Here is a 25,471-nt window from a genome sequence, read left to right as displayed (position 1 = left end):
CCACACACACACACACACACACTTCTTCTACTTCAGACCCCCCCCATTTGAGAAAAGACGGAAAGTTAATGCAACAAAATCAGACACACACACACAGACACACACATTCTCATTCTTCAGACCCCCCCATTTGAGAAAAGGCAGAAAGTCAATGCAACAAAACCACACACACACACACACACACACACACACACTTCTTCTACCTCAGACCCTCCCATTTGAGAAAAGGCAGAAAGCTAATGCAACAAAATCACACACAAACACACACTTCTCCTTCTTCAGCCCCTTGAGAAAAGGCAGAAAGTCAATGCAACACACACACACACACAGAGACACATACACAAACTTGGGGGGGGGCAAAGACATGTCTGGGAGGAGGGTGGCCCCCCTCCCCTCTCTTTGCTCAGCCTCAGTTTTGGGGGTCTCCCCGTGGCGCCCCCCCCAGCAAAAGCATCCGTTGTGAGACGGTCCCAAGTTGTGTGTATGTTGTGCTGTGTGTGATTGCCTCCCCCACCCGCCCACCAGCTGAGGGGCTCCGTCTCCCGGCTGCACGAGGCCAAAGCCCCCCCCCATCTTCTCCCTCTGCAGGGCGCTTCCCTGAGCCTCAGCAGAGCCTCTGAGCATGGGCAAAGTGCCTTTCCGCCCCTCTGTGCCCCCCCCTGCCCACAAGACCCCGTCTTCCCTCTTCCTTGCCCCATGAAGGGGCTCCCTCTCCCGGCTCCCTGACGCCACCCCCCCTCCTCTCTGCAGGGCGCTTCCCTGAGCCTCAGCAGAGCCTCTGAGCATGGGCAGAGTGCCGTTCCGCCCCTCCGTGGCCCCCCCTCCCCATAAGACCCCTGCTTCCCCCTTCCTCTCCACCTCCCCCCCGGGGCTCCCTCTCACGGCTGCACGACCCGTCCTCTCCTGAGCCTCAGCAGAGCCTCTGAGCATGGGCAGAGTGCCTTTCCACCCCGCTTGGGATCCAGACCGCCCCCTCCCCCACAAAACCCCTCCTTCCCTCTCACCCCCGCCCGCCGCCCCCCCCCCCAAAATCAGGTACCTCCTGAGCCACCAAGCTGGAGATGCGGACGGCCCGGCGGACACGCGTGTCCTTGCCCTCCGCGGTCGTCTGGACGAGCGGACGCGCGTCTCGGGCCCGGGGCATTCCGGCTGGGGCGAGCAGGGGGGGTCCGGCTGTTGTTCCGAGGGGGGGGCGAAAGGGGGAAGGGAGGGGGGCGAGGCCCAAACAGCAGCCGGGCCGCCACATCTGGCCGGACCCCTCCTTCTTCTTCTTCTTCTTCGCCGGCGGGAGGGCGACTGGCCGAGGGAACAGCCGCCGGCTCCTTCCCTCCCTCCCTCTCCCCCCCTCCCTCTGCTCCGCCCTAGCGGCCCCTCCCTTCCCTCCGCCTGGCTCCTCCGGGCCCCGCCCCTTACTCAAAGCTTCCCAGAAGGAGGGGAGGGGGGGAGAGCAGCGGGCGGGGCGGGGCCAGGTCCACGCCCACCCGGCTCCGGCCACGCCCCCTCCACTGTCCCCTCTGCAGGCGGGGGCGGGGGGGGGTCTTTCCTCCCCAGCCCCAGCAAAGCAGCCGGCAGAGTCTCCGGGAAGGGGTGGAGGATTGGTCTGGGAGGGGCCCGGGAGGTCATCTAGCCCGACCCGCCATCCCCTCCCCCCCCCACCCCGCTCGAGCAGAAGACCCTTAGAGCATCACAGAATGACGAGTTGGAAAGGCACTCAGAGGTCATCTAGCCCGACCCTCTGGTCGAGCAGGAGCCCCCCCAACTAATGACAGAGTTGGAAATGAACTCAGAGGTCATCTAGTCCAACCCGCTGCTCCAGCAGGAGATCCTTATAGAACGACAGTGGGAAAGGCACTCGGAGGTCATCTAGCCCAACCCCCCTGCTCAAGTAGCAGACCCTTACAGAATCACAGAATGACAAGACTTGGAAAGGCCCTCAGAGGTCATCTAGCCCAACCCCCCCTGCTCAAGCAGGAGACCCTTACACAATTACAGAATCACAGACTTGAAGGGACCTGGGAAATCATCTAGTCCAGCCCCCTGCTCGAGCAAGAGATCCTTACAGAGTCATAGAATCACAGACTTGAAGGGACCTGGGAGGTCATCTAGTCCAACCCCCTGCTCGAGCAGGAGACCCTCACAGAATGACAGAGTTGGCAATGCACTCAGAGGACATCTAGTCCAACCCCCTGCTCATGCAGGAGACCCTTATAGAATTGCAGTATGACAGAGTTGGAAGGGACTTTGGAGATCATCTAGTCCAGCCCCCTGCTCGAGCAGCAGAGCCTTACACAATTACAAAATCACAGAGTTGGAAGGGACCCCGGAGCTCATCTAGTCCAACCCTCTACTCAAGCAGTCGACCCTCGCAGAATGACAGGGTTGGAAAGGCACTCAGAGGTCATCTACTCTACCCCCTGCTCAAGCAGGAGACCCTTACACAATTACAGAATCACAGACTTGGAAGGGACCTCGGAGGTCATCTAGACCAACCCCCTGCTCAGGTGATCTTTACAGCATCCTAGAATGACAAGAGTTGGAAGGGACCTTACAGGTCATCTAGTCCAACCCTCCTCCCCCCCGCCCAAGCGGGAGACCCTACACTATTTCTGAACCCTTTCTTTGTCTTCGTCTCTCTCTTTCTCTCCCCTCTTTCTGTCCCTCTCCTTGTCTCTGTCTCTCCCTCTTTCTCTCTCCCTTTCTTTCTTTCTTTCTTTCTTTCTTTCTTTCTTTCTTTCTTTCTTTCTTTCTTTCTCTTTCCTTCCTCCCTGCCTCCCTCCCACCTTTCTTTCTCTCTCTCTCTCTTTCTCCCATTCTCCCCCTCTCTCTCCCTTTTTCTCTTTTTCCCATTTTTTCTTTCTCTCTTTTTCTCTTTCTCTGTTTCTTTGTCTTTCTCTACCTTTCTTTCTCTCATTCTCTATTCCTCTCTCCTTCTCCCCACCCTTTCTGTACCTCTCCTTGTCTTTTTCTCTCTCTCCCTCTCTCCCTTTCTCTTTGTCTCTCTCCCCCTCCCTCTCTCTCTCCCTCTCTCTTCCTCTCTGTCTCTCTTTGTCTCTCTCCCTCTCTTTTTCTCTCTCTCTGTCTCTCTCCCTCTCTTTCTCCCTCTCTCTTTCTCTCTCTTCCTCTCTCTCTCTCACACACATACACACACAGGGCCTGCTGGCACGTGGGGAGGAGGCTCTTCCTGTGGGAGGGAGGGAGGGCATCGGTCCAGCAAGGCCGGCATCCCCCACAAGCGTAAAGGAGCCACTCACAAACCCAAATAAATTCCTCCTGAACAAGGACCACCCGGCAGCCAGCGTGCCACCCTTCTCCACAAGCGTCTGCCGCGGCCCACGTCCGCCAGCAATTGGCGACCACCGAGGCGCCGAGCCCATCGCCCTGCAACCCACCGACAGGCGGACAGGAAGAGCGGATGAACGTCGCTCCCGCCAGTCTCCCCCGCCGAACCCCACCCCGAGGCCAGAGACGCTCGGCCGGCGCTCACCTGGGTGACCTTCTCCGTCACGTTGTGGGTCCGGTCCTTCAGCTTGCTGGGGGCGATGATCTCCTTCTCGCTGGAGGGCGAGGTGAGGAAGGCCTCCGCCTTGAAGTCCACGAAGTTGAGGGTGATCTGGGGGATCTTGCTGATGGCCCGGTAGCGCATGAGGTCCGAATCGGAGGTGGAGTTGAGCAGGTGGCTCCGGACGTTGTTCATGGCCCCTGTTGGGAAAGCCAATGGTTCAGCAAAAGGGGGAGCTTCAGTCTCACCCTCCCGCCCGCACGAGGAGACCCCGAGACTGGGACCTCGCCAGCGGTCTGGCTGGCCAAGATGATCGAGCTAGCCCCTCCAGAGTTGGACTTGCTCAGTAGCAAGGAATTGGGAATTGGAATTGGAATAGGGATGGGATGGGATAGAATAGAATAGAATAAGATTAAGAATAGGATAGGATAGAATAGAATAGGAATAGAATAGGAATAGAATAGAATAAAATAGAATAAGATTAAGATTAAGAATAGAATAGGATAGAATAGAATAAGGTTAAGAATAGGATAGAATAGAATAGAATAAAGCTTAATAGAATACAATAGAATAAGATTAAGAATAGGATAGAATACAATAGAATAGAATAGAATAAAACTTTAGAATAGAATAGAATAAAACTTAATAGAATAGAATAGAATATGGAATAGAATAGAATAGAATAAAACAGAATAGAATAGAATAAGATTAAGAATAGGATAGAATACAATAGAATAGAATAGAATAAAACTTTAGAATAGAATAGAATATGGAATAGAATAGAATAGAATAAAACAGAATAGAATAGAATAAGATTAAGAATAGGATAGAATACAATAGAATAGAATAGAATAAAACTTTAGAATAGAATAGAATATGGAATAGAATAGAATAGAATAAAACAGAATAGAATAGAATAAGATTAAGAATAGGATAGAATACAATAGAATAGAATAGAATAAAACTTTAGAATAAAATAGAATAAAACTTAATAGAATAGAATAGAATATGGAATAGAATAGAATAGAATAAAACAGAATAGAATAGAATAAGATTAAGAATAGGATAGGATAGAATAGAATAGAATAGAATATGGAATAGAATAGAATAAGATTACGATTAAGATTAAGAATAGAATAAGGTTAAGAATAGGATAGAATAGAATAGAATAAAACTTAATAGAATAGAATAGAATATGGAATAGAATAGAATAGAATAAAACAGTAGAATAGAATAGAATAGAATAGAACTGAATAGAATAGAATATGGAATAGAATAGAATAGAATAGAATAAAACAGAATAGAATAAAACTTAATAGAATAGAATATGGAATAGAATAGAATAGAATAAAACAGTAGAATAGAATAGAATAGAATAGAACTGAATAGAATAGAATATGGAATAGAATAGAATAGAATAGAATAAAACAGAATAGAATAAAACTTAATAGAATAGAATATGGAATAGAATAGAATAAAACAGAATAGAATAAAACTTAATAGAATAGAATGTGGAATAGAATAGAATAGAATAAGATTACGATTAAGATTAAGAATAGAATAAGGTTAAGAATAGGATAGAATAGAATAGAGTAGAATAAAACTTAATAGAATAGAATAGAATAAGAACAGGATAGAATAGAATAAAACTGAATAGAATAGAACAGAACAGAACAGAATATATGGAATGGATTCTCTGTGATTCTGTAATTCTGTATTGGTCTTCTGCTTGAGCCAAGGCTGGACTAGATGACCTCTGAGGCGCCTTCCAACTCTGTCACTCTAGGATTCTGTAAGGATTTCCTGCTCGAGCAGGGGTTTGGACTAGATGACCTCTCGGGTCCCTTCCAACGCCGTCCTTCTACAACGTTCTCCTGCTCGAGCAGGGGGTTGGACTAGATGACCTCTAGGGTCCCTTCCAACTGTGTTATTCTGTTAAGTGTCCCCTGCTTGAGGAAGGGAGCTGGACTGGATGACCTCCCAGGTCCCCACTAACGCTCTCGGTGGTGCCTCCCGCCCCCCCCTAGACTAGATGACCTCTGAGGTCCCATCCGACTCTGTCACTCTAGGATTCTGTAAGGCTCGCCCGCTCCCGCAGGGGGCTGGACTAGACGACCTCCAAGGTCCCTTTCCATTCTCCGACTCAATGCTTGTGCAAGCAGGGTCTCCTGCTTGAGCAGGGGGTTGGACTAGATGACCTCTAGGGTCCCTTCCAACGCCGTCCTTCTACAAAGTTCTCCTGCTCGAGCAGGGGGTTGGACTAGATGACCCCTAGGGTCCCTTCCAACTGTGTTATTCTCTAAGGGTCTCCTGCTTGAGCAAGGGAGCGGGACTGGATGACCTCCCAGGTCCCCACTAACGCTCTCGGTGGTGCCTCCCGCCCCCCCTCTCCTAGACTAGATGACCTCTGCTTGAGCCAAGGCTGGACTAGATGTCCTCTGAGGTCCCGTCTGACTCTGTCACTCTAGGATTCTGTAAGGATCACCTGCTCCCGCAGGGGGCTGGACTAGACGACCTCCAAGGTCCCTTTCCATTCTCCGACTCTAAGCTTGAGCAAGGGAGCTGGACTGGATGACCTCCCAGGCCCCTCGTAACGCTCTCGGCGGGGCCTCCCGGCCCCCCCTCCCTCTCCTCCGCCGGACCGGGACCCCACCAGAGCCCTCCCTCCCGGGGCCGCGCGGGGCCACCCACCGGTGCTGGCGTGACGGCTGTGGGCCCAGCCCTTCTCCCCGTCGCCCTTCATGGCCTCGATGTCGTCCACGGAGGAGGCCCGGCGCACGCTGTAGCAGCTCTCGCGCGAGCGGCTGCGGCTGACGCTGCAGTTGGAGAAGGAGGCCTCCAGGTGGAGGTGGGCGGCCTTCTCAGTCCGGGGCGAGGAGTGGGTGACCGGGGGGTCCTCGCCGGCCTCCGCCCGGCGCTCCATCAGGGCTCGCTGGTCCTCGGGCTCCTCCTCTTCCTCGCAGCCCAGACAAGGGGGCTCCAGCGAGGAGGTGACCTCGTCCAGCACCACGGACTCGCTGCTCGGCTTGGACAGGTCCACCACCACCGCCTCATCCGGATCGTCCTGCGGTAGCGACTGCTTGCTCCCGGCCAGGGCGAGCAGCGCCGGCAGCTTCAGCCGGAAGGACTTGCCGCGACCTGGAAGGCAGAACCGGACCGGCAAGGTGTGTGTGGGTGTGTTTGCGTGTGTGTGGGTGTGTGTGTCGAGAGAGCTGTGCAGAGAGCCCCCTCCCCATCCGCAGGCTGTCCTTGACTTACAACCGCCCGTTCAAAGCGACAACGTGCATGGAAAAAGTCACCTCGGACGATTTTTCCCTGCGGATTAAAATTCAGACGCTCGGCAATGGACTCGTATTTATCACGGTCGCAGCGAGGCGGGGTTACGCGATCAAAGCTCAGAGGCTCGGCAATCGACTTGTATTTATGACGGTCGCAGTGCCCAGGGTCACACAATCAAAGCTCAGATGCTCGGCAACCGATTCGTATTTATGACAGTCGCAGTGTCCCGGGTTCACGCAATCGAAGCTCAGACGCTCAGTAACCGACTCGTATTTATGACGGTCGCAGTGTCCCGGGGTCACACAATCGAAGCTCAGACGCTCGGCAACCGATTCATATTTATGACGGTCCCAGCATCCCGGGGTCACACAATCAAAGCTCAGACGCTCAGCAACCGACTCATATTTATGACGGTCACAGCGTCCTGAGGTTACGCGATCGAAGCTCAGACGCTCAGCAACCGACTCGTATTTAGGACAGTCTCAGCGTTCCGAGGTTCCGACGAGCAAAGTCAATGGGGGAAGCCCGATTCAATGAACGACCGTGTCACTAAGTGAACAACCGCAGGGACCCACTTAGCAACTGTGGCCAGGAGGGTCGTCAACTGGGGCGAAACTCCCTGAGCAAGCGTCTCGCTTAGCAACGGGAACCCGGAGCCCCATGATGGTCGTACGTCGAGGACTCCCTGTCTCGCGCCCCTGTGCCACCCGCTCCTCCATTTCTCTCTCCTGGGCCTGATCTAAGAAAAGACCCCTCCCCACAGGAACAGCTAGGGGGGAGAGCCATGATTTGGCCATCAGGGGTCAGCAGCCCTCTTTACGACCTTGACCCGGATAGCCCGGGCGAGGGTTCAAAGGCACCCCTCGCCCTGAACTCTGCGAGGAGGGGGGGGGGAAAGCAGGACCCTGCAAGTGGAAACCTCTCCCCTCCTGGCACCTTCACAGAACACACACACACACACACACACACACACACACACACACATACACAAACAGAGCTGGTTTTATAGCCGACATTGACATTGACGCAAAGAAGCCACGATGGGACAGGCTGTTCCCGAAAGAAAGAGAGACAGTCACCTCCGCCTGTCATCCCCATCCATCCTCCCACGCAGGCCCCACGTTCTGCTCCTCTGCACACACACACACACACACACACACACGCCCCACCTCCTCCTCTTCCTTGGGCCATCGGCCAAGCTGTGGGAATGACTTCACCCGAGGCGACCTCGGAGTCCCTGGCGGGACCAGCCACCCCAGCCTGGCCGACAGCCTCTTCCTTTTTTCCCACTCTCCCCTAATCGGCTCGTTTGGCAGAGCCTGCACGAGGAATATGTTCTGGGAGAAAAAGAGGGAGGAGGGCACAGAAAGTTTTATTGTGCTTGGGCCAACCTGGCCGGTTTGGCACTTAAGCTCTTAAGGTCGGATCCCAAGGTTGCTAAGGACCCTTTCTTACAGACTTTGGGCCTTTGGATCATATAGTAATAATATTAATAATAATAATAATAATAGTAGTAGTAGTAGTAATAACGATAATAATAATGATGATAACAACAACAAAACAACAACAACAACAACAACAACAACAACAACAATAATAATAATAATAATAATAATAATAATAATAATAATAAAGTTCGAAGGGACCTTGGAGGTCATCTAGTCCAACCCCTTGCTCAGGCAGGAAACCCTACACCATTTCGGACAAATGGCTGTCCAGTCTCTTCTTAAGAGCAGAATAAGAATAGAACAGAACAGAACAAAATAGAATATAGGAATGAAGAATAGAATAGAATAGAATAGAATAGAATAGAATAGAATAGAATAGAATAGAATAGAATAGAATAGAATAGAATCAGAGTTGGAAGGGACCTTGGAGGTCATCTAGTCCAGCCCCCAGCTCAAGCAGGAGAGCCTTAAAATATCCCAGAATGACAGAGTTGGAAGGGACCTCGGAGGTCATCTAGCCCAACCCCCTGCTCAGGCAGGAGACCCTGACAGAATCACAGAGTTGGAAGGGTCCTCGGACGTCATCTAGCCCAACCCCTTGCTTGAATACCCTTACAGATTTATGGAATGACAGAGTTGGAAGGAGGGGAGGAGAGGAGAGGAAGGGAGGGAGGAAGGAAGGAAGCAAAGAGAAAGGAGGAAGGAGGGAGAGAGAGAGGGAGAGAGGAAGGAAGGAAAGGAAAGAAAGAGAAAGGAGGAAGGAGGGGGGGAGAGAGAGAGAGAGAGAGAGGAAGGAAGGAAGGAAGGAAGGAAGGAGTGGAGGAGGGAGGGCAGGAGGAAGGAACGAGGAAAAGCAGAAATAAAGGAGGAAGGAAGGAAGGAAGGAAGGAAGGAAGGAAGGAAGGAAGGGAAGGGAAGGGAAGGGAAGGGAAGGGAAGGGAAGGAAGAGGCTCCACCTCTTCCCCAAAGCCTCCAAAGGCAGGCCAAGGAGAGAAGCAACCTGGAATGAAGGAGAAACTTCCTAACAGTGGGGAAGATTAACCAGTGGAACAGCTGGCCACCAGAAATCGTGGGTGCTCCATCACTGGAGGTTTTGGAAAAGAGACTGGACAGCCTGCTTGTCTGAAATGGTACAGGGTCTCCTGCTTGAGGGTCTCCTGGTCAGGAGAAAGAGACAAAAGGAAGAAAGGAAGGAGAGAGAGAGAGAGAGAGAGACCGGAAAGAAGGAAGGAACGAGGAAAAGAAGAAAGAAAGGAGGAGGGAAGGAGGGAGACAGGAAGGAAGGAGGGAGGGAGGGAGGAAAGAAGGAAAGAAATAAAAAGGAAGGAAGGAGAGGGAGAGAGGAAGGAAGGGAGGGAGGGAGGGAGGAAAGAAGGAACGGAGGGAGGGAGGGAAAAAGGGAGGGAGGAAGGGAGGAACGAAAGAAAGAGGAAGGAAGGAGGGAGAGAGAGAGAGAGAGAGAGAGACCGGAAAGAAGGAAGAAATGAGGAAAAGAAAGGAGGGAAGGAGGGAGACAGGAAGGAAGGAAGGGGGGAGGGAGGGAGGGAGGGAGGGAGGAAAGAAGGAGGGAAGAAGGAGGGAGAGAGAGAGAGAGAGACCGGAAAGAAGGAAGGAACGAGGAAAAGAAGAAAGAAGGAGGGAAGGAGGGAGACAGGAAGGAAGGGAGGGAGGGAGGTAGGGAGGGAGGAAAGAAGGAAGGAAGGAGGGAGGGAGGGAGGAGAAGGGAGAAAGGAAGGAATGAAAGAAAGAAAAAGAGGAAAAAAGGAGAGAGGGAGAGAGGAAGGAAGGAACGAGGAAAAGAAGAAAGAAAGGAGGAGGGAAGGAAGGAGACAGGAAGGAAGGGGGAGGGAGGGAGGGAGGGAGGAGGAAGGGAGAAAGGAAGGAAAGAAGGAAAGAAAGAAAAAGGAGGGAAGGAGATAGGGAGAAAGAGGGAGAGAGGAAGGAAGAAACAAGGAAAAGAAGAAAGAAAGGAGGCGGGAAGGAGAGGGAGGGAGAAAGGGAGGGAGGGAGGGAGGGAGGGAGGGAGGGAGGGAGGGAGGGAAGGGAAGAAGCGCCCAAAGGCCGGACAAGAAGCCACGGATGGAAACCCATCAAGGAGAGAAGCAACCTGGAACTAAGGAGACCCTTTTTAACAGTGGTGACAATAAACCGGCGGAACTGCTTGCCACTAGAACTTGCACGTGGCCCAACACTGGGGACAGCCACCGGTCTGAAATGGCATGGGGTCTCCCGCTTGAGCCGGGGGCTGGACTAGAAGACCTCCAAGGTCCCTTCCAGCTCTATTCGGACTGATTGACAGTTCGTTACGACAGGTGGGTTAGCGACCGTTTCCAGGTTCCCACGCCGCTGGGAAAAAAGCGACTCACAACCTGTTTTTCGCCCTCCCGTCCCTTGCAGCCTCCCCAGGGTCGCCTGTGATTTGAGCTTGATTGCTGACTCACAACTGTGACGGTCACATCGCCCCCCCCTTTGGCGACCTTCTGCGAAGCCGAGCCCGATTCCCTTCACCTCCGTGGGACCGGCACTCCGGAGGGGATTCACTTAACAACTGGGGGGGGGGCAGGAAGGTCATTAAAGAGGGGGCAAAACCCCCTCTACCCTTGCTCAACAAGAGCCATTTGGGGCGCCTCGGTGGTCGCCAAACAGAGCACACACATACACGTACCCCGAAACGAATGGGTCGATCGAAAGAAGCAACGCCGTCTCGTTTGGACGACGAGGGCCCCCCCCCCCGCCTCCGAGTCGCCACCAGCCGTCCTCGAAAGGGGGTTGAGTTGGAAGGAGAAGTGAGAGAAACTGGCGAGGGCAGGGACACTGGCCCGTCTCGCGCAGGCGGTTTCCAAGGGGCAACGTTTCGAAACCCGAACTCGAAGCCGGGCGAGGAGACCTCCCGCACACCCAAGGCTCCCTCCCTCCCCCCCTGCTTCCTCTTCCTACCTGTGGGCAACCAGGCGGCCGGAGAGACCCAGTGGTTGGTGTTCTTGGCGGCGCCGGTCAGCCGGGCCCGATCCACCACCACCTCGAAGTTGAGGATGAACATGATGACGGCACCGCTCTCGTTCTTCACCGGCACCACGTCCACCAGGCAGAGGAAGCAGCTGCCTGCAAAGGGGGAGGGGAGAAGGGGGAGGGAGAGGGTCAGAAGAGAGAAAAAAAGAGGGGGGCTCCCTTTCGCTCCCCACTCCTCAGGACAGGAGACGGGGCGAGGGGTAGGGGGGGGGAAGACAACTCCGAGGAGAGGTCCGGCCCGTGCCTGCCTCCAGCCAACCTGTGGTCATTCGGGGGGGGGGGCTTGCATTGGAGGTGCCATCTTGGGCCAACTTAAACACACACACCCCGGGCAAGACTGTGTTGCTTTTGGGCAGTTCCGGCCAGGTGCACAATTCCTCGCCCTTCAGGCCAGGCAGGATAGAATATAGGATATAGGATAGACTATAGAATATAGAACAGAATAGAATATAGAGAATATAGAGAACAGAACGGAACGGAACCAAATGGGAATGGAATAGAATAGAATAGAATAGAATATGGAATGGAATAGAAGAGGATAATTAAAATAGAAATAGAATAAAATAAATAGTATAAACTATAGAATATAGAACATAGAATATAGAGAACAGAACAGAACAGAACGGAATGGAATGGAAGAATAGAATAGAATAGAATAGAATAGAATAGAATAGAATAGAATATGGAATGGAATGGAATAGAATAGAATAGAATATGGAATAGAAGAGACGAGAATAATTAAAATAGAAATAGAATAAAATAAATAGTATAAACTATAGAATATAGAACATAGAATATAGAGAACAGAATAGAATGGAAGAATAGAATAGAATAGAATAGAATAGAATAGAATAGAATAGAATAGAATAGAATATGGAATAGAATAGAATAGAATAGAATAGAATAGAATATGGAATGGAATGGAATAGAAGAGAATAATTAAAATAGAAATAGAATAAAATAAATAGTATAAACTATAGAATATAGAACATAGAATATAGAGAACAGAATAGAATGGAATAATAGAATAGAATAGAATAGAAATAAGAATAAGAAAAAGAGAGAGAAAGAGAAGATAGAAAGATAAAGAGGGAGAGAAAGACAGAGAGAATGAGACAGGAAGAGAGAAAGTGAGAGAGAAAAAGAAAGAGAATGGGAGAGAGAGAAGGAGGGAGAGAGAGAGACAGACAGAATGAGAGAGAGAAAGAAAAAAACAGAGAAAGAAAGAATGGGAGAAAGAAAGAGGGAGGGAGGAAGAGAGGGAGAGGGAGAAAGAGAGAAAGAAAGGGTGGGAGAGAAAGACAGAGAGAGAGAAAAAAGGGAGAAAGAAAGGGGGAGAGAAAGGGAGGGAGGGAGAGAGAGAGAAAAAAAGAGGGGGGGAAGAGAGAGAGAGACGGCCTGGAAACTTGGCACAGGAGCCAAAGTGACTGGGGATTTTATGCCCAAATAAGGCTGTGGGCAGTTGCTGACACCACAGCTGGCCACACCATGTCAACTGGCAAAAGCAGAAGGGGAGGCAGCCACACACACACAAACACCCCCCCCCCAGATGTCAGACTAGGGAGGGAGGGGGAACACGAGAGCAGCCTTCCAGTATTTAGGGGGCTGCCTCCCCAAAAAGGGGGGGTCCATCTCTTCTCCAAAGCGCCTGAAGGCAGGAGAAGAACAACAGATGGAAACTGAACACGGAGAGAAGCAACCTGGAACAAAGGGGGAACTTCCTGACAGTGAGGACAATTCACCAGTGGAACTCCTGGCCTCCAGAACTTATGGGCGCTCCCTCACTGGAGGTTTTATAAGAAGAGACTGGACAGCCATTGCTCTGACACGGTGCAAAGTCTCCTGCTTGAGCAAGGGCTGGACTAGATGACCTCCAAAATCCCTTCCAAACTCGGTCCTTCTATGATTCTGTAAGCATCTCCTGCTTGAGCAGCGGGTTGGACTAGATGACCTCGGAGGTCCCTCCCAACATTCTATCATTCTGTAAAGGTCTGCTGCTCAAGCAGGGGGTTGGACTAGATGACCTCCGGGCTCCCTTTCAACTCTGTCATTCTAGGATTCGCTAAGGGTCTCCTGCTTAAGCAGGGGGTTGGGCTAGATGACCTCTGAGGTCCCTTTCAGCTCTATCATTCTATGATTCTGTAAGGGTCTCCTGCTTGAGCAAGGGGCTGGACTAGATGACTTCCGGGGTCCCTTCTGACTCTGTGATCCTGTAAATCTGTCAGCGTCTCCTGCTCGAGCAGGGGGTTGGACTAGATGACCTCGGAGGTCCCTCCCAACATTCTATCATTCTGTAAAGGTCTCCTGCTCAAGCAGGGGGTTGGGCTAGATGACCTCCAGGGTCCCTTCCAACTGGCATGCTGTGATTCTCCAAGGGTCTCCTGCTCGAGCAGGGGGTTGGACTAGATGACCTCCAGGCCCCTTTTCAACTCTGTCACTCTAGGATTCGCTAAGGGTCTCCTGCTTAAGCAGGGGGTTGGGCTAGATGACCTCTGAGGTCCCTTTCAGCTCTATCATTGTATGATTCTGTAAGGGTCTCCTGCTTGGGAAGGGTTTGGACTAGATGACCTCCGAGGTCCCTTCCAACTCTGTCATTCTATGATTCTCTGTCTCCTGCTGGGGCAGGGGGTTGGACTAGATGACCTCCGAGGTCCCTTCCAATTGTGTAATTCTATAAGAGTCTCCTGCTCGAGCAGGGGGTTGGCCTAGATGACCTGCGAGGTCCCAGTTGTTAAGTTAGTCACACCGTCATTAAGCGAACCCAGCTTCCCCATTGACTCTGCTCATCCGAAGGTCACTAAAGGGGATCACGTCACCCCCCCCGGGACGCTGCGACCGTCATAAAGAGGAACTCCTGTTTGCCTTCCATCTTGTGCTCTAACCACTGGGCAGCACAGTCCCTGCCCAACAGCCATGGCTATCGTGGTTTCCTACAAGCCTTCATGGCTTTCGAAGAGAAGCGCCCGCTGGCCAGCATGACTTCTCTGCCCATCCCAGGGTAGGATAGTTAGTAAGCACTCTGCACATGCTCAGAGACCCCCTTCCCGATTCCCCCCCCCCCAAGCAAGCAAAAGAGAGAGCTGCGTGCTTGGCCTCCCACTCTCTAGTGACCAATGGAAACCCCGGGACTACAACGCCCATCATCCCTCCCACAGACGGGGAGGGGGAAAGTCACAATTCTTCTCCTGGCGCAATGCGACCTCTGGCCAGCAGAGGGAGCACTTGTCTCGTAGTTCTCGCGGCTGAGAAGGGAGGGGGAGAACTGGGCCAGCCGACACTAAGGCAGGCGTCTGTCAGTTTGGCCCCGTTTGATGACCTTCCGTGCCCTCGTTGTTAAGTGAATCACTGCCGGGTCATAACTTTGTAACCCGGTCGTTAAGTGAACCTGGCTTCCCCCATTGTCTGTCAGATGGTCACGCAACAGGGGATTGCGTGAATCCCCCCCCGCCCGGACACCGTGACCGTCATAAATACGAGCGTCCGAATGTTGATCGCGGGAATCCTGCGACAGTCGTAACTCTGAAATGCGGCCCTCAACCCCCTTGTGCGTGACTTTGAACGGTTCACCAAACGAAACAAAGACAGCCTAACGGACAAATCCCTTTCTTCCCTTGGGACTTTCCGCTCTCTCCAGTCTCAAACTCCTCCTGGGAAGGGGCGCCTTTGAGGTCATCCATCCCACCCCACTTCGGGGCCAGAGTCCCTCCGAGTCTGGCGGAGGAGAAACTGGGCGGACCGAATGCCGGTTTTCTTCCCAGGAGGGAAAAGGGGGACCAGGGTTTTCAACCTGCCAGGGTGCGCCCCGCCGCCAGCGGGCACAACCTCGCATTCGTGTCCAGAGAAGGCGATGGGGACCCCCCATCTCTGCACCCCCAGCCTTCCCCCCTCCCATTCCCAGCTCTTTTGAACTGCCCAGCTTCCCTGCGTGCCAGGGGAGGGAACTCTGTGCATGCTCAGAGCTGCCATCTTCACCGCCCTGCTTGGTACATCTCCCCCCCCCCAAAGTCTCCCCCCCTTCCAGGCTTGGTATGTTCCCCCAAAGCCTCCCCCCTTCTAGGCTTGGTACGTTGCCCCCAAAGTCTCCCCCCCCTTCTAGGCTTAGTACATCTCCCCCCTTCCAGGCTTGGTATATCTCCCTCCCCGAAAGTCTCCCCCCTTTCCAGGCTTGGTATATCTCCCCCCTCAAAGTCTCCCCCCCTTCCAGGCTTGGTACATTCCACCCCAAAGTCTCCCCCCCTTCCAGGCTTAGTACATCTCCCCCCTTCCAGGCTTGGTATATCTCCCCCCTCAAAGTCTCCCCCCTTCCAGGCTTGGTACATTCCACCCCAAAGTCTCCCCCATTTCCAGGCTTGGTACATCTCCCCCCTCAAAGTCTCCCCCCTTCCAGGCTTGGTACATTCCACCCAAAGTCTTCCCCCCTTCCAGGCTTGGTATATCTCCCTCCCTCAAAGTCTCCCAGGCTTGGTACATCCCCCCCAGTCTCCCCCCTTCCAGGCTTGGTACATCCCCCCCAAAGTCCCCCCCCTTCCAGGCTTGGTACATTCCCCTCCAAAAGTCTCCCCCCTTCCACACTTAGTACATCTCCCCCCCTTCCAGGCTTGGTACGTCTCCCCCCCAAAGTCTCCCCTTCCAGGCTTGGTACATCCCCCCCAAGTCTCCCCCCGTTCCAGGCTTGGTACATTCCCCCCCATTGCAAACCCTCCCACCAATTTTAACTGGGGCCTCTTTTTAAGGATGAGTTTTTTCCATGCCATCTCTTCCCTTGGGGGGGTCTCCCTGGCAATGGTGAAGGGGGGGGCTCTGATCCAGAAGCACCGCTCCCCCCTCCCTCCAGTCCCCTCCCAGGCATACAGCCCCCACTCTTTCCCTCCCCACGGGGGGGGGGCGGAGGAGCACCTATTAACAACTTAATGGGCCGTGCTTTCTCCCTTCTTCCCCCCCCCCGATCTGCCCAAGCTGGGGAGAGGGGGGGGCTTTCCCTTAAAGGAGGGGGGTCCCAGCTCAGCCCCCCCACTGCTCAGCACAGCCCCCTACAAGAAGACGGCGCTGGGGGGGCAGATGGAGGGGGCAGAAGATGGAAGAGGGCAGTGCCCCCCCCCAAAATAGGGTCCCTTGCCATGGGGGGGCTGGAGGAGACGGGGGCAGAGCTGACCCAAATAAGCCAGCTGGGTGGGACCCCTGCATGGGGAGGGGGTCCCCCTCCCCAGGAGGGCGTGGTGTGGGGCTGGGGTCCCAGGACTCCTGGACAGACTCCCTCCCCACTGCTCCAACATGCCGGTCAGGCCCCGGAGCCCCCCCTCAAAACGGGATCCTCGTGGCCCCAGCCAAGAAAAGGGGGGGTGTCCCCATCTCACTGCCCACCCAGGGGTCCCGGGCGAGACTCGCACCCTGCCCTGTCTGGTTTTTCACTTCAAAAGCCTCTGAGCGCGCACGAAGAGCGAGAAGGTCCCGATTCCCCACCGTCGGACGCTGAGAGTCCTCGACTTATAAAAGTTCGTTTAGTGGCCGTTCCAAGTTACGGCGGGGGACTTTAGGAGCACGTTTCCCGCCGAACAACCGTGGCAGCCTTCCCCAGGGTCCCGGGATCAAAATTCAGATGCTCGGCAACCGAATCGTAGCGATGACGGTCACAGCAACCCGGGCTCACGGGATCAAAATTCAGACGCTCGGCAACCGACTCGTATTTATGACGGTCTCAGCATCCCGGGCTCACAGGACCAAAATTCAAACCCTCGGCAACCGACTCGTATTTATGACGGTCGCAGTGTCCCGGGATCAAAATTCAAATGCTCAGCTATTCGCATTTATGATGGTCGCCGCGTCCCGTGATCAAAATTCAGACACTCGGCAACCGCATCGTAGCGATGACGGTCGCAGCGTCCCGGGGTTCCGTGACGACAATTCAGACGCTGGGCAACCGACTCGTATTTATCCACACATATCCACACCTGCACATCAAGTGACAAGGCCAATTTACGGGGGGGGGAGGGGGTGGAGAGAAGGGAGGGGAGGGGGAGGCGGCTGTGGAAGCTGGGCTTGAGACCCCCTTTTGCTGTGGGGGAGATTCAGAGTCTGCTGCTGCGTTGAACGGCCCTTTGCCCCTGGGAGAGTCCCCCCCCCCTTTTCCAGATCCTCTTTTGTGTCTTTTGAAAGAGGGGGGGAGTCTTTGTGTCTCAATGGGTATCTGGAGGGGGGGGGAAGAGGTCAAACCAGCCCCTCCCAACATTTGCATCAAAGGTCTGGACTCCAGCCGACACCCTTGTTGTCCTGGCCGGGCATCCGACAAAGGGATGGGCACCGTTCCAGACGGGGAGGAAAGAAACTGAATGCTCCCCCTCCCCAGGCGGGCCAGACCCCCCCCCCCAGCAGCCCTCATCATGGGGGGGGCATTTGTGGGGCAAAACCAGCCCTGCCTCCGTCATCCTTTGAGGAAGCTGAAGGCCCCCTCCTTGCTCTCTTTTCGGAGAGCAGCCCAGCGGTTGTCTGTCACCCGTTGCCCCTGGCAACCGGCTATCTGGAGGGGGGGTGAGCGGGAGGCCAGGGACGTGTCTGGGGAGGGGCAAGGATTTCCCTCAAGGGGGGGGAGGCGGTCGTTGCTCCTGCGCAGCTGCCTTTGTTTACCCGCTGGCTGAGAGAGAAAAGCCACCTGACACCCTGGAAGACGCTGCAGCGCCTGGCCTCTGTTCCCCCCCCCCCCCAACGTGGCAAGGAGAGGCAGCCCTGCCTGGAAACTGGGGAGGGGGCTGGGACTGGGGCTGAGGAGGGGGCTGCCCGCTTGCCCTGCCCCCAAAATGGCAAAGGAGGGAGGAAAACACACAGACACACAAACACACACACACACATACGTAGACAAAGGGGTCCACTGAAGCCTCACTAGGCTCCTCCACTCAGCCCGCTTACCCCCAGCCCTTGAAAGACCCCCGCCCAGCCCATCCTGTGGGCGGGTGGGGGACTTCGGCTGCACTCCTTTCGGCAGATACGGTCCCTCGTTTTTCCGCAGATCTCTCGTTTTTCCAAAAGGATCAACCCCCCTGGATCCCCCCCCGACCCAGAATCCTGGCCAGTTTGGCCCCCTTCCCAACAGAGAGGAACTGGGCACCGCAGGATTGCATGCACGGAAGCCCACCACCCCTTCTTGGGAGCTGGCAGGCCCTACTACAACTCTCAGCGCCCCTCCGAGCGGGTTCCGCAGTGGATCTAGACCAGGGGTCCTCAAACTTTTCTAGTGTGGCGGGGGGGGGAGTGGATGGTTCTACACAAGCGGCGGTTGAGCACACGTGTGCGCAGCTCCATTCGCACAAGGGCGCACTCCACTTCCGCAGCCTGGTTCCGAATGGGCTGCAGCCCGATGTTGGGTCGTAGCGCGGACGTTGTGGACCCCGATTCTAGAGCCAAAAGGGCGAAGCTGGACCGGGGGGGGGAGGAGATGGCTAACACCCCCTAACATATAACCAGAAAGCTGCCACTGTCATATTGGGGGGGGGGGAGTTGGGCCAGAACCACCCTGATTCTGGCTGCTGCGGTCCGCCGGACGGACGTTAGCCGGGCAGTGACTGCGAATCCTTGGCGGACACACAGAGAGTCCCATTTAAGGACATCCTCTTAATTGGGGCGTCTTTTCATACATGCTCCCCTTTTCTCAGGCTAAGTCGGGTTGGTGGTCCCCCTCCTCACACTGCAAGCCCCCCTGTCCTTGGGGGGCTCCAAAGGGTGCCCCTCGGATGCTGGGATTGGACGCCATGGCCCTTCGGCAGCGTCCGTTCCTGGGGAAAACAGGTGATTCCTGGGCAGCCTCCGAGCCAGATTCTCTCCCCAACCCCCCATCTCCGGGATGCAATTTTGGGGTGCCGCCGATGGGAACCAGGCAAGGCCGCCCTTAGGGCAGATTCGGCCGCACCCCACTTTTCATAACATCCTTCGGTATGTTTTGATGCTCGACGATCGAAACAAAACTATGGATTAACCTCTCGACTGACCCAGATAGGCATGGGGGGGCAGGGAGGGGGGGACAAAAAAGAGGCAGCCTCTAAAAGGGGGGGTCTTCCTAGGCCTCCTTGGAGTTTTCCAGAAGGGAAGGGCAAGGCCCGCCCCAAAATTCACCCCAAATTGTTCTGAGATCACCCACAGGTGGTAATTTGGCAGTCGGGAAAAACGTACCTCTGTCCTCCGTGTTATCCTTAATATATTGGGGTGACTTTAAGGTGAGGGACGCGGGTTCAAAGGCAGAGGTGACACGTTGGTTGATGATCCAAAAGGAATTTACGTAGTCCTCAACTTACAATAATTCACTTAGCAACCGTTTGAAGTTACAATAGCGCTGGATCAGGATCCCCGTGCTCGCTCGATTTGCACTAGGGTGCTCCACAACTGACTCACACGACGGTCGCAGCATCCCCCGGAGTCACGGGATCCCCCGTTTGCGACCGTCCAACAAGCAAAAATCCGGGGGGGGGGGAAGCCAGACTCACTTTACAACCTGCGTCGCTAAGCGAACCTCTGCAGGGATTCACTTCGCCAAGGGGTCGAGGAAAATTGTAAAACGGGGCATTGATGGACAGAAAGGGTGGCCTCGGTTGGGATCGTATGTCGAGGACTATCTGAGGCAGGGGAGGGGCAGATGAGGATCGGCCGATCAGACGCCACGGGATCTTATTTACAGGCAATTAATCGAAGGAGCCCTCTGATTAGAGGGAATCCTCAGGTTTACGACGCCGATGGGGAGAGGAATATCCACTGTTAAGTGAGGCGGCCACTTAACGATGGCAAGCGAGGCACGTCCCCATTGCTGTCCGCAGCGATTCGTTTAGCCCAGGTGGCGAGAAGAGTCGTCCAATGGGGTCAAACCTCACTTCACGAATGTCTCGCTTAGCGACCTAAATTCTGGGCCCCATTGCGGTCGTAAGCCGAGGATGACCTGGATTACGGGGCCTCGTCTGGCACGAACTCGTTTTGGAAATGTTCACTTGATGTGGGAAAACAACCTTCGTTTCTTGGGTTGTCAGTTTGACCGGGGGTTCACAACCACCGGGCTGCAGACGTGAGTGATACCGGTCTACAGTTAGGAACTACCTGTAATCAGAAGACTCCGAACTTAAATTAACTGTGAGAAAATTGTGACTTATAAAGACATTTTGACTCCTGAGGGAAACTCAAAACCAGACGAGAAGTGGAAGAACAGGGCCCGGATCTATCACGGGGGGCCACCCTTGCAAATTCAAACGAGATACGAAAAAGAGGTTAAAACGTCTGGATTTTACAAAGAGCAGACAGAATGTCACCAGATATGATGGGCATCCAATGAAAAAATCGATTAAGAAACTGTATAGGTGAAGTTTAAAGATGGAAGAGGAACAAGTGAAAGAAACGGGCAATACGGGCAAAAAAAAAGCGTTAGAAAACTGGCAAAGCCTTTGGGAAAGAAATTCTAGAATAACAAAGGTGGTGGCTTGCAAAGATAACCTACCGTATTTTCCGGCGTATAAGACGACTTTCTAAAGCGTTGAAATTGGCGCCGAAGTCGGGGGTCGTCTTATACGCCGAGTCGTCTTATACGCCAGAAATTACGGTAGTTTCCGGTGTATAAGACGACTTTCTAGGCATGGAAATCGGCGCCGAAGTTGAGGGTCGTCTTATACGCTGAGTCGCCTTATATTCCGGAAAATACAGTACATAAAATGTTTTACAGAGGGCACTTAACACATGTGAGGTTAACCAAAATGTTTAAAACTATGTCCAGCAATCATTGGAAATGATTGTTGGACATCTTGTCGTCTTTGGGGGACGCGTCTTAAAGCCAAACGATTTTGGTCGAGAATACGTCTACGGTTAGAGCAAAACGACTTTAAAAAAAAAACACATAGATTTTAAGCCGGAATTATTTTTGTGACATATACTTGTAGGAAAGGATGAGAAGGAAGGTGTATACTTCACGTTACATGCAGTGAGAATTCTGTGTACTCAACATTGGAAGGACGAAGAATCACCAGCGGAGGGAGAAATAATGAAGAACATTTTAGATTGTGCAGAAATGGACAGACTGACGCTGAAAATGAAAGAGAAAGACGAGTCGGAATACTTTAGAACAGAGGTCACCAACGTTTGTCGGTTGAAGGACTGAGGAAAAGACACTGCGCCACGGCGGCGGCTGCTTTTGCACCGTGCAGCGCGGTGGCGGCCCATTTTTGCACCCCGCGGTGCGGCAATGGCCCGTTTCCACACCATGTCCATTTTTGTGCCTTGCAGTGTGGCAGTGTCCCATTTTCATGCCCTGAGGGGCAGCAGCAATGGCCCGTGTTCACACCCTGAGGCACGATGGTCCATTTTCGCAGCTGAGGTGTGGCAGCGGCGGCCCTTTTTCCCACCCCCAGGCGTGGCGGTGGCGGGCCGTTTTCACACTCTGAGGCGTGGCGGTGGTGGCCTGTTTTCACACCCTGAGGCGTGGCAGTGGCAGTCCATTTTCACACCCCCGACGCGTGGTGGTGGCGGCCTGTTTTCACACCCCGACACGTTGCGGTGGCAGCCTGTTTTCACACCTTGAGGCATGGTGGTGGTGGCCCGTTTTCACGGCTGAGGCGTGGTGGCGGCGGCCCATTTTCCCACCCCCAGGCGTGGCGGTGGCAGCCCGTTTTCACACCTTGAGGCGTGGTGGTGGCAGCCCATTTTCACACCCCGAGGCCTGGCGGTGGGGGCCTGTTTTCACATCTTGAGGCATGGTGGCGGCCCGTTTTCACACCCTGAGGCGTGGCAGTGGCAGTCCATTTTCACACCCCGACGCGTGGTGGTGGCGGCCTGTTTTCACACCCCGACGCGTTGCGGTGGCAGCCTGCTTTCACACTTTCAGGCGTGGTGGTGGCGGCCCGTTTTCACGGCTGAGGCGTGGTGACGGCAGCTCCTTTTCCCACCCTCAGGCGTGGCACTGGCAGCCCGTTTTCACACCCTGAGGCCCGGCGGTGGTGGCCTGTTTTGACAACTTGAGGCATGGTGGCGGCCCGTTTTCGCAGCTGAGGCATGGCGGTAGCCCATTTTCACACTCTGAAGCGTGGGAGCAGCGGCCTGTGGTGAGGGGGAGTGCACACACATGCATGCGCGCACACTGGCCAGCCTGTTCCGCAACCCGGTGGCCAGTAGGCCCAATGCCGGCCTGCGGCCCACGGTGGGGACCCCGCCTTTCGAACGTGGGATACCTTTTATCGACGGTGGGAAAAACGAGGCAGAGAGAAAGGAGCTTAACAGGCTAAATATCGGAAGCCAGACAATCCGTGGCTGATAAAATATTCAGCATCTGGGACTATCGAGAAATGAATAAAAGATTGACGAAGAAAAAAAATAAGTAAAAGACGACTCAAAGGCCACAGGCCGATTTCCCTCCCTATCCTTAGGGAGGACTCGTGAACGGACCCCGAAGCTTTACGGGACGGGGTGGGGACGAGACAGGGGGGGTCCAGCCACAGGACCCAGGGCAGAGAAAATGGGGGGGGGGGGAATGGAGAAGAGGTAGCCGCACGTCGTCCCCGTCCTCACCCCGGTGATGGAGAAGAGCAGCTGCTCGCAGGGATGAGGAGGACGGGCGCCGCCGAGGACGGGACAAGACGGACAAAGGGCTCAGTCACAGAGGCCGGCATGGCGGGGCGGGAGGCGAGAGGCCGCAACGCTCCTTGCCATGCCAACCGCACAAAGCAGCTGGATGCAACACACCAGCCTGTCTCCAGGGACGGCCAGGCGAGAACAGCCGGTAAACAATCCCAGCCTGCGACGGATGGGGGAGCAGAGAAAGTCAATCGCTGACTTGTGTAAAGGGGAGGAGGGTGGGAAGGCAGCACCTCCTCCTGCAGCCGAGAAAAACAGAGCTGCCCACCAGCCTGACTGCTGATCGTCTTCCTGGGCTCCCGGCAAGGCCTGGGAGAAAATTCCATCCCTCCTACAGAAGAAGCACGCACAAACACACACACACACGCGTGCATACACACAAACACACACGCACACAGGGAGGAGGACAGCAGGCACCAGCCGGAGCCCCCCTGGAGAACAACGGTAAAGTTCACCTCCTTGAATCTCCCCAGGGACACTCCTGCGCCACCTTCCTAGAATCACAGGGCGGGGAGGGACCTCGGAGGTCATCTAGTCCAACCCTCTCCCCTCCCGCCCCCGCTCAAGCAGGAGAGCCTTAGAGAATGACAAGACTTGGGAGGTCATCTAGCCCAACCCCCTGCTCGAGCAGGAGAGCCGTACAGAATCGCAGGGTGGGAAGGGACCTCGGAGGCCATCTAGCCCAACCCCCGGCTCAAGCAGGAGAGCCTTACAGAATCGCAGAGTTGGAAGAGATCTTGGAGGCCATCTAGCCCAACCCTCTGCTCAAGCAGGAAACACAGAATCACAGAGTGGGAAGGGACCTCAGTGGTCATCTAGTCCAACCCCCGGTTCAAGCAAGAGACATTTACAGCACCACATAATTGGAAGGGACCTTGGAGATCTTCTAGTCCAACCCCCGGCTCAAGCAAGAGACACTTACAGCATCACAGATGTGGAAGGGACCTCAGTGGTCATCTAGTCCAACCCCCGGTTCAAGCAAGAGACATTTACAGAATCACAGAGTTGGAAGGGACCTCGGAGGTCATCTAGTCCAACCCTCTGCTCAAGCAGGAGACACTTACAGCACCACATAATTGGAAGGGACCTTGGAGGTCATCTAGTCCAACCCCTGCTGAAGCAGGAGACCCTTACAGAAGAACTAGAGTTGGAAGGGACCTCGGAGGTCATCTAGCCCAAACTTCTGCTCAAACAGGAGACACTTACAGAATCATACTAGAACAGACAGAACCCTGGAGGTCATCTAGCCCAACCCTCTGCTCAAGCAGGAAACACAGAATCACAGAGTGGGAAGGGACCTCGGTGGTCCTCTAGTCCAACCCCCGGCTCAATCAAGAGACACTTACAGCATCACAGAGTGGGAAGGGACCTCGGAGGTCATCTAGCCCAACCCCCTGCTCAAGCAGGAGACACAGCACCACAGAATTGGAAAGGACCTCGGAGGTCATCTAGTCCAACCCCTGGTCAAGCAGGAGACCCTTACAGAAGAACAAGAGTTGGAAGGGACCTCGGGAGGTCATCTCACCCAATCCTCTGCTCAAGCAGAAGACCCTTACAGAATCATGCTACAACAGACGGAACCCTGGAGGTCATCTAGCCCAACCCCCTGCTCAAGCAGGAGACCCTTACAGAATCACAGAGTTGGAAAGGACCTCAGAGGTCATCTAGCCCAACCCTCTGCTCAAGCAGGAGACCCCGGCCTACAGCATTCCGGAAAAAAAAAAATGGCCGTCCAGTCTCTTCTTAAACACCTTCAGTGAGCTGAGATCTGAATTTGGATTGACAAGCCGACTGCCAAAATCCAGTCAGCCACCAGAGGGCAGCGCCCCGGAGCTCTTTCCGCGCCCCCTAAGGGCCGTGCTGAGTATTGCAACCAACGTATTTAGGAAAAGCAGCCAAACTCTTCTCCGGCTTCATCCCCTTTCAAAACTTTAGCCATGGAAGCCAAACAGGAACTGGTTTATGGGGGGGGGGGAGAAAATTGGGACAAGGGAGAGTGACCCCCCCCTTTGAGGTCCTGCGTTCCGATTCAGCTATAAGCGGCTTGTCTCTCAGGCAACGGGGTCAAGGGCTGGGCAAGGCGCTTTCTGGGCACAGCTGCCAGAAGTCTGGGGTGGTCTTATCAGCTCCCCCCCCATCTCCTCCCCTTCGTCAGGACCGAGAGGCCCAAAGGAGTGAGGCAGGAAAAACGAGATGGAAAACAATTTGTCTGTTCCTTCCTGAGCAGGGGGTTGGACTAGAAGACCTCCAAGGTCCCTTCCAGTTCTATTCTATTCTATTCTATTCTATTCTATTCTATTCTCTATACTCTATTCTTATTCTATTATTCTATTATCCTATTATTCTATTCTATTCTGTTCTATTCTCTATTCTATTATACTATCATTCTATTCTATTCTATTCTCTATTTCTGTTCTATTCTCTATTCTCATTCTATTATCCTATTATTCTATTCTATTCTGTTCTATTCTCTATTCTATTATACTATCATTCTATTCTATTCTATTCTCTATTTCAATTCTATTCTCTATTCTCTAATCTTAATCTACTATTCTATTCTATTATTCTATTGTATTCCACTTTGTATTCTTTTCTATTCTACTCTCTATTCTCTATTCTTATTCTATTATTCTATTATCCTATCCTATTC

The 25,471-nt window shown here is 53.7% G+C and overlaps 1 protein-coding gene across 3 annotated transcripts in view; it reads right to left on the bottom strand.

The window, feature by feature from the left end:
• KCNH2 (potassium voltage-gated channel subfamily H member 2) overlaps nt 1-25,471 on the bottom strand; it is a 51,674-nt gene that overhangs the window by 19,066 nt on the left and 7,137 nt on the right. For 2 of the 3 annotated variants that reach the window (XM_039369851.1, XM_039369853.1), the window contains exons 3-5: nt 11,164-11,328; nt 6,191-6,637; nt 3,485-3,699 (exon numbers count right to left, since the gene is read on the bottom strand). In XM_039369851.1, coding sequence (XP_039225785.1) covers nt 3,485-3,699; nt 6,191-6,637; nt 11,164-11,328 — 827 coding nt within the window. Of the gene's footprint in view, nt 1-3,484; nt 3,700-6,190; nt 6,638-11,163; nt 11,329-11,561; nt 11,747-25,471 lie in introns of those variants that run through there. The other variant, XM_039369852.1, reaches the window with a different exon arrangement.

The sequence above is a fragment of the Crotalus tigris genome, unplaced genomic scaffold, assembly GCF_016545835.1.
Source record: "Crotalus tigris isolate CLP2741 ecotype Arizona unplaced genomic scaffold, ASM1654583v1 scf7180000021287.315228, whole genome shotgun sequence".
Taxonomy (NCBI): Eukaryota; Metazoa; Chordata; class Lepidosauria; order Squamata; family Viperidae; genus Crotalus; species Crotalus tigris.
Note: the sequence above shows the minus strand (reverse complement) of the source record. Positions and strands in the feature narration are given on the sequence as shown.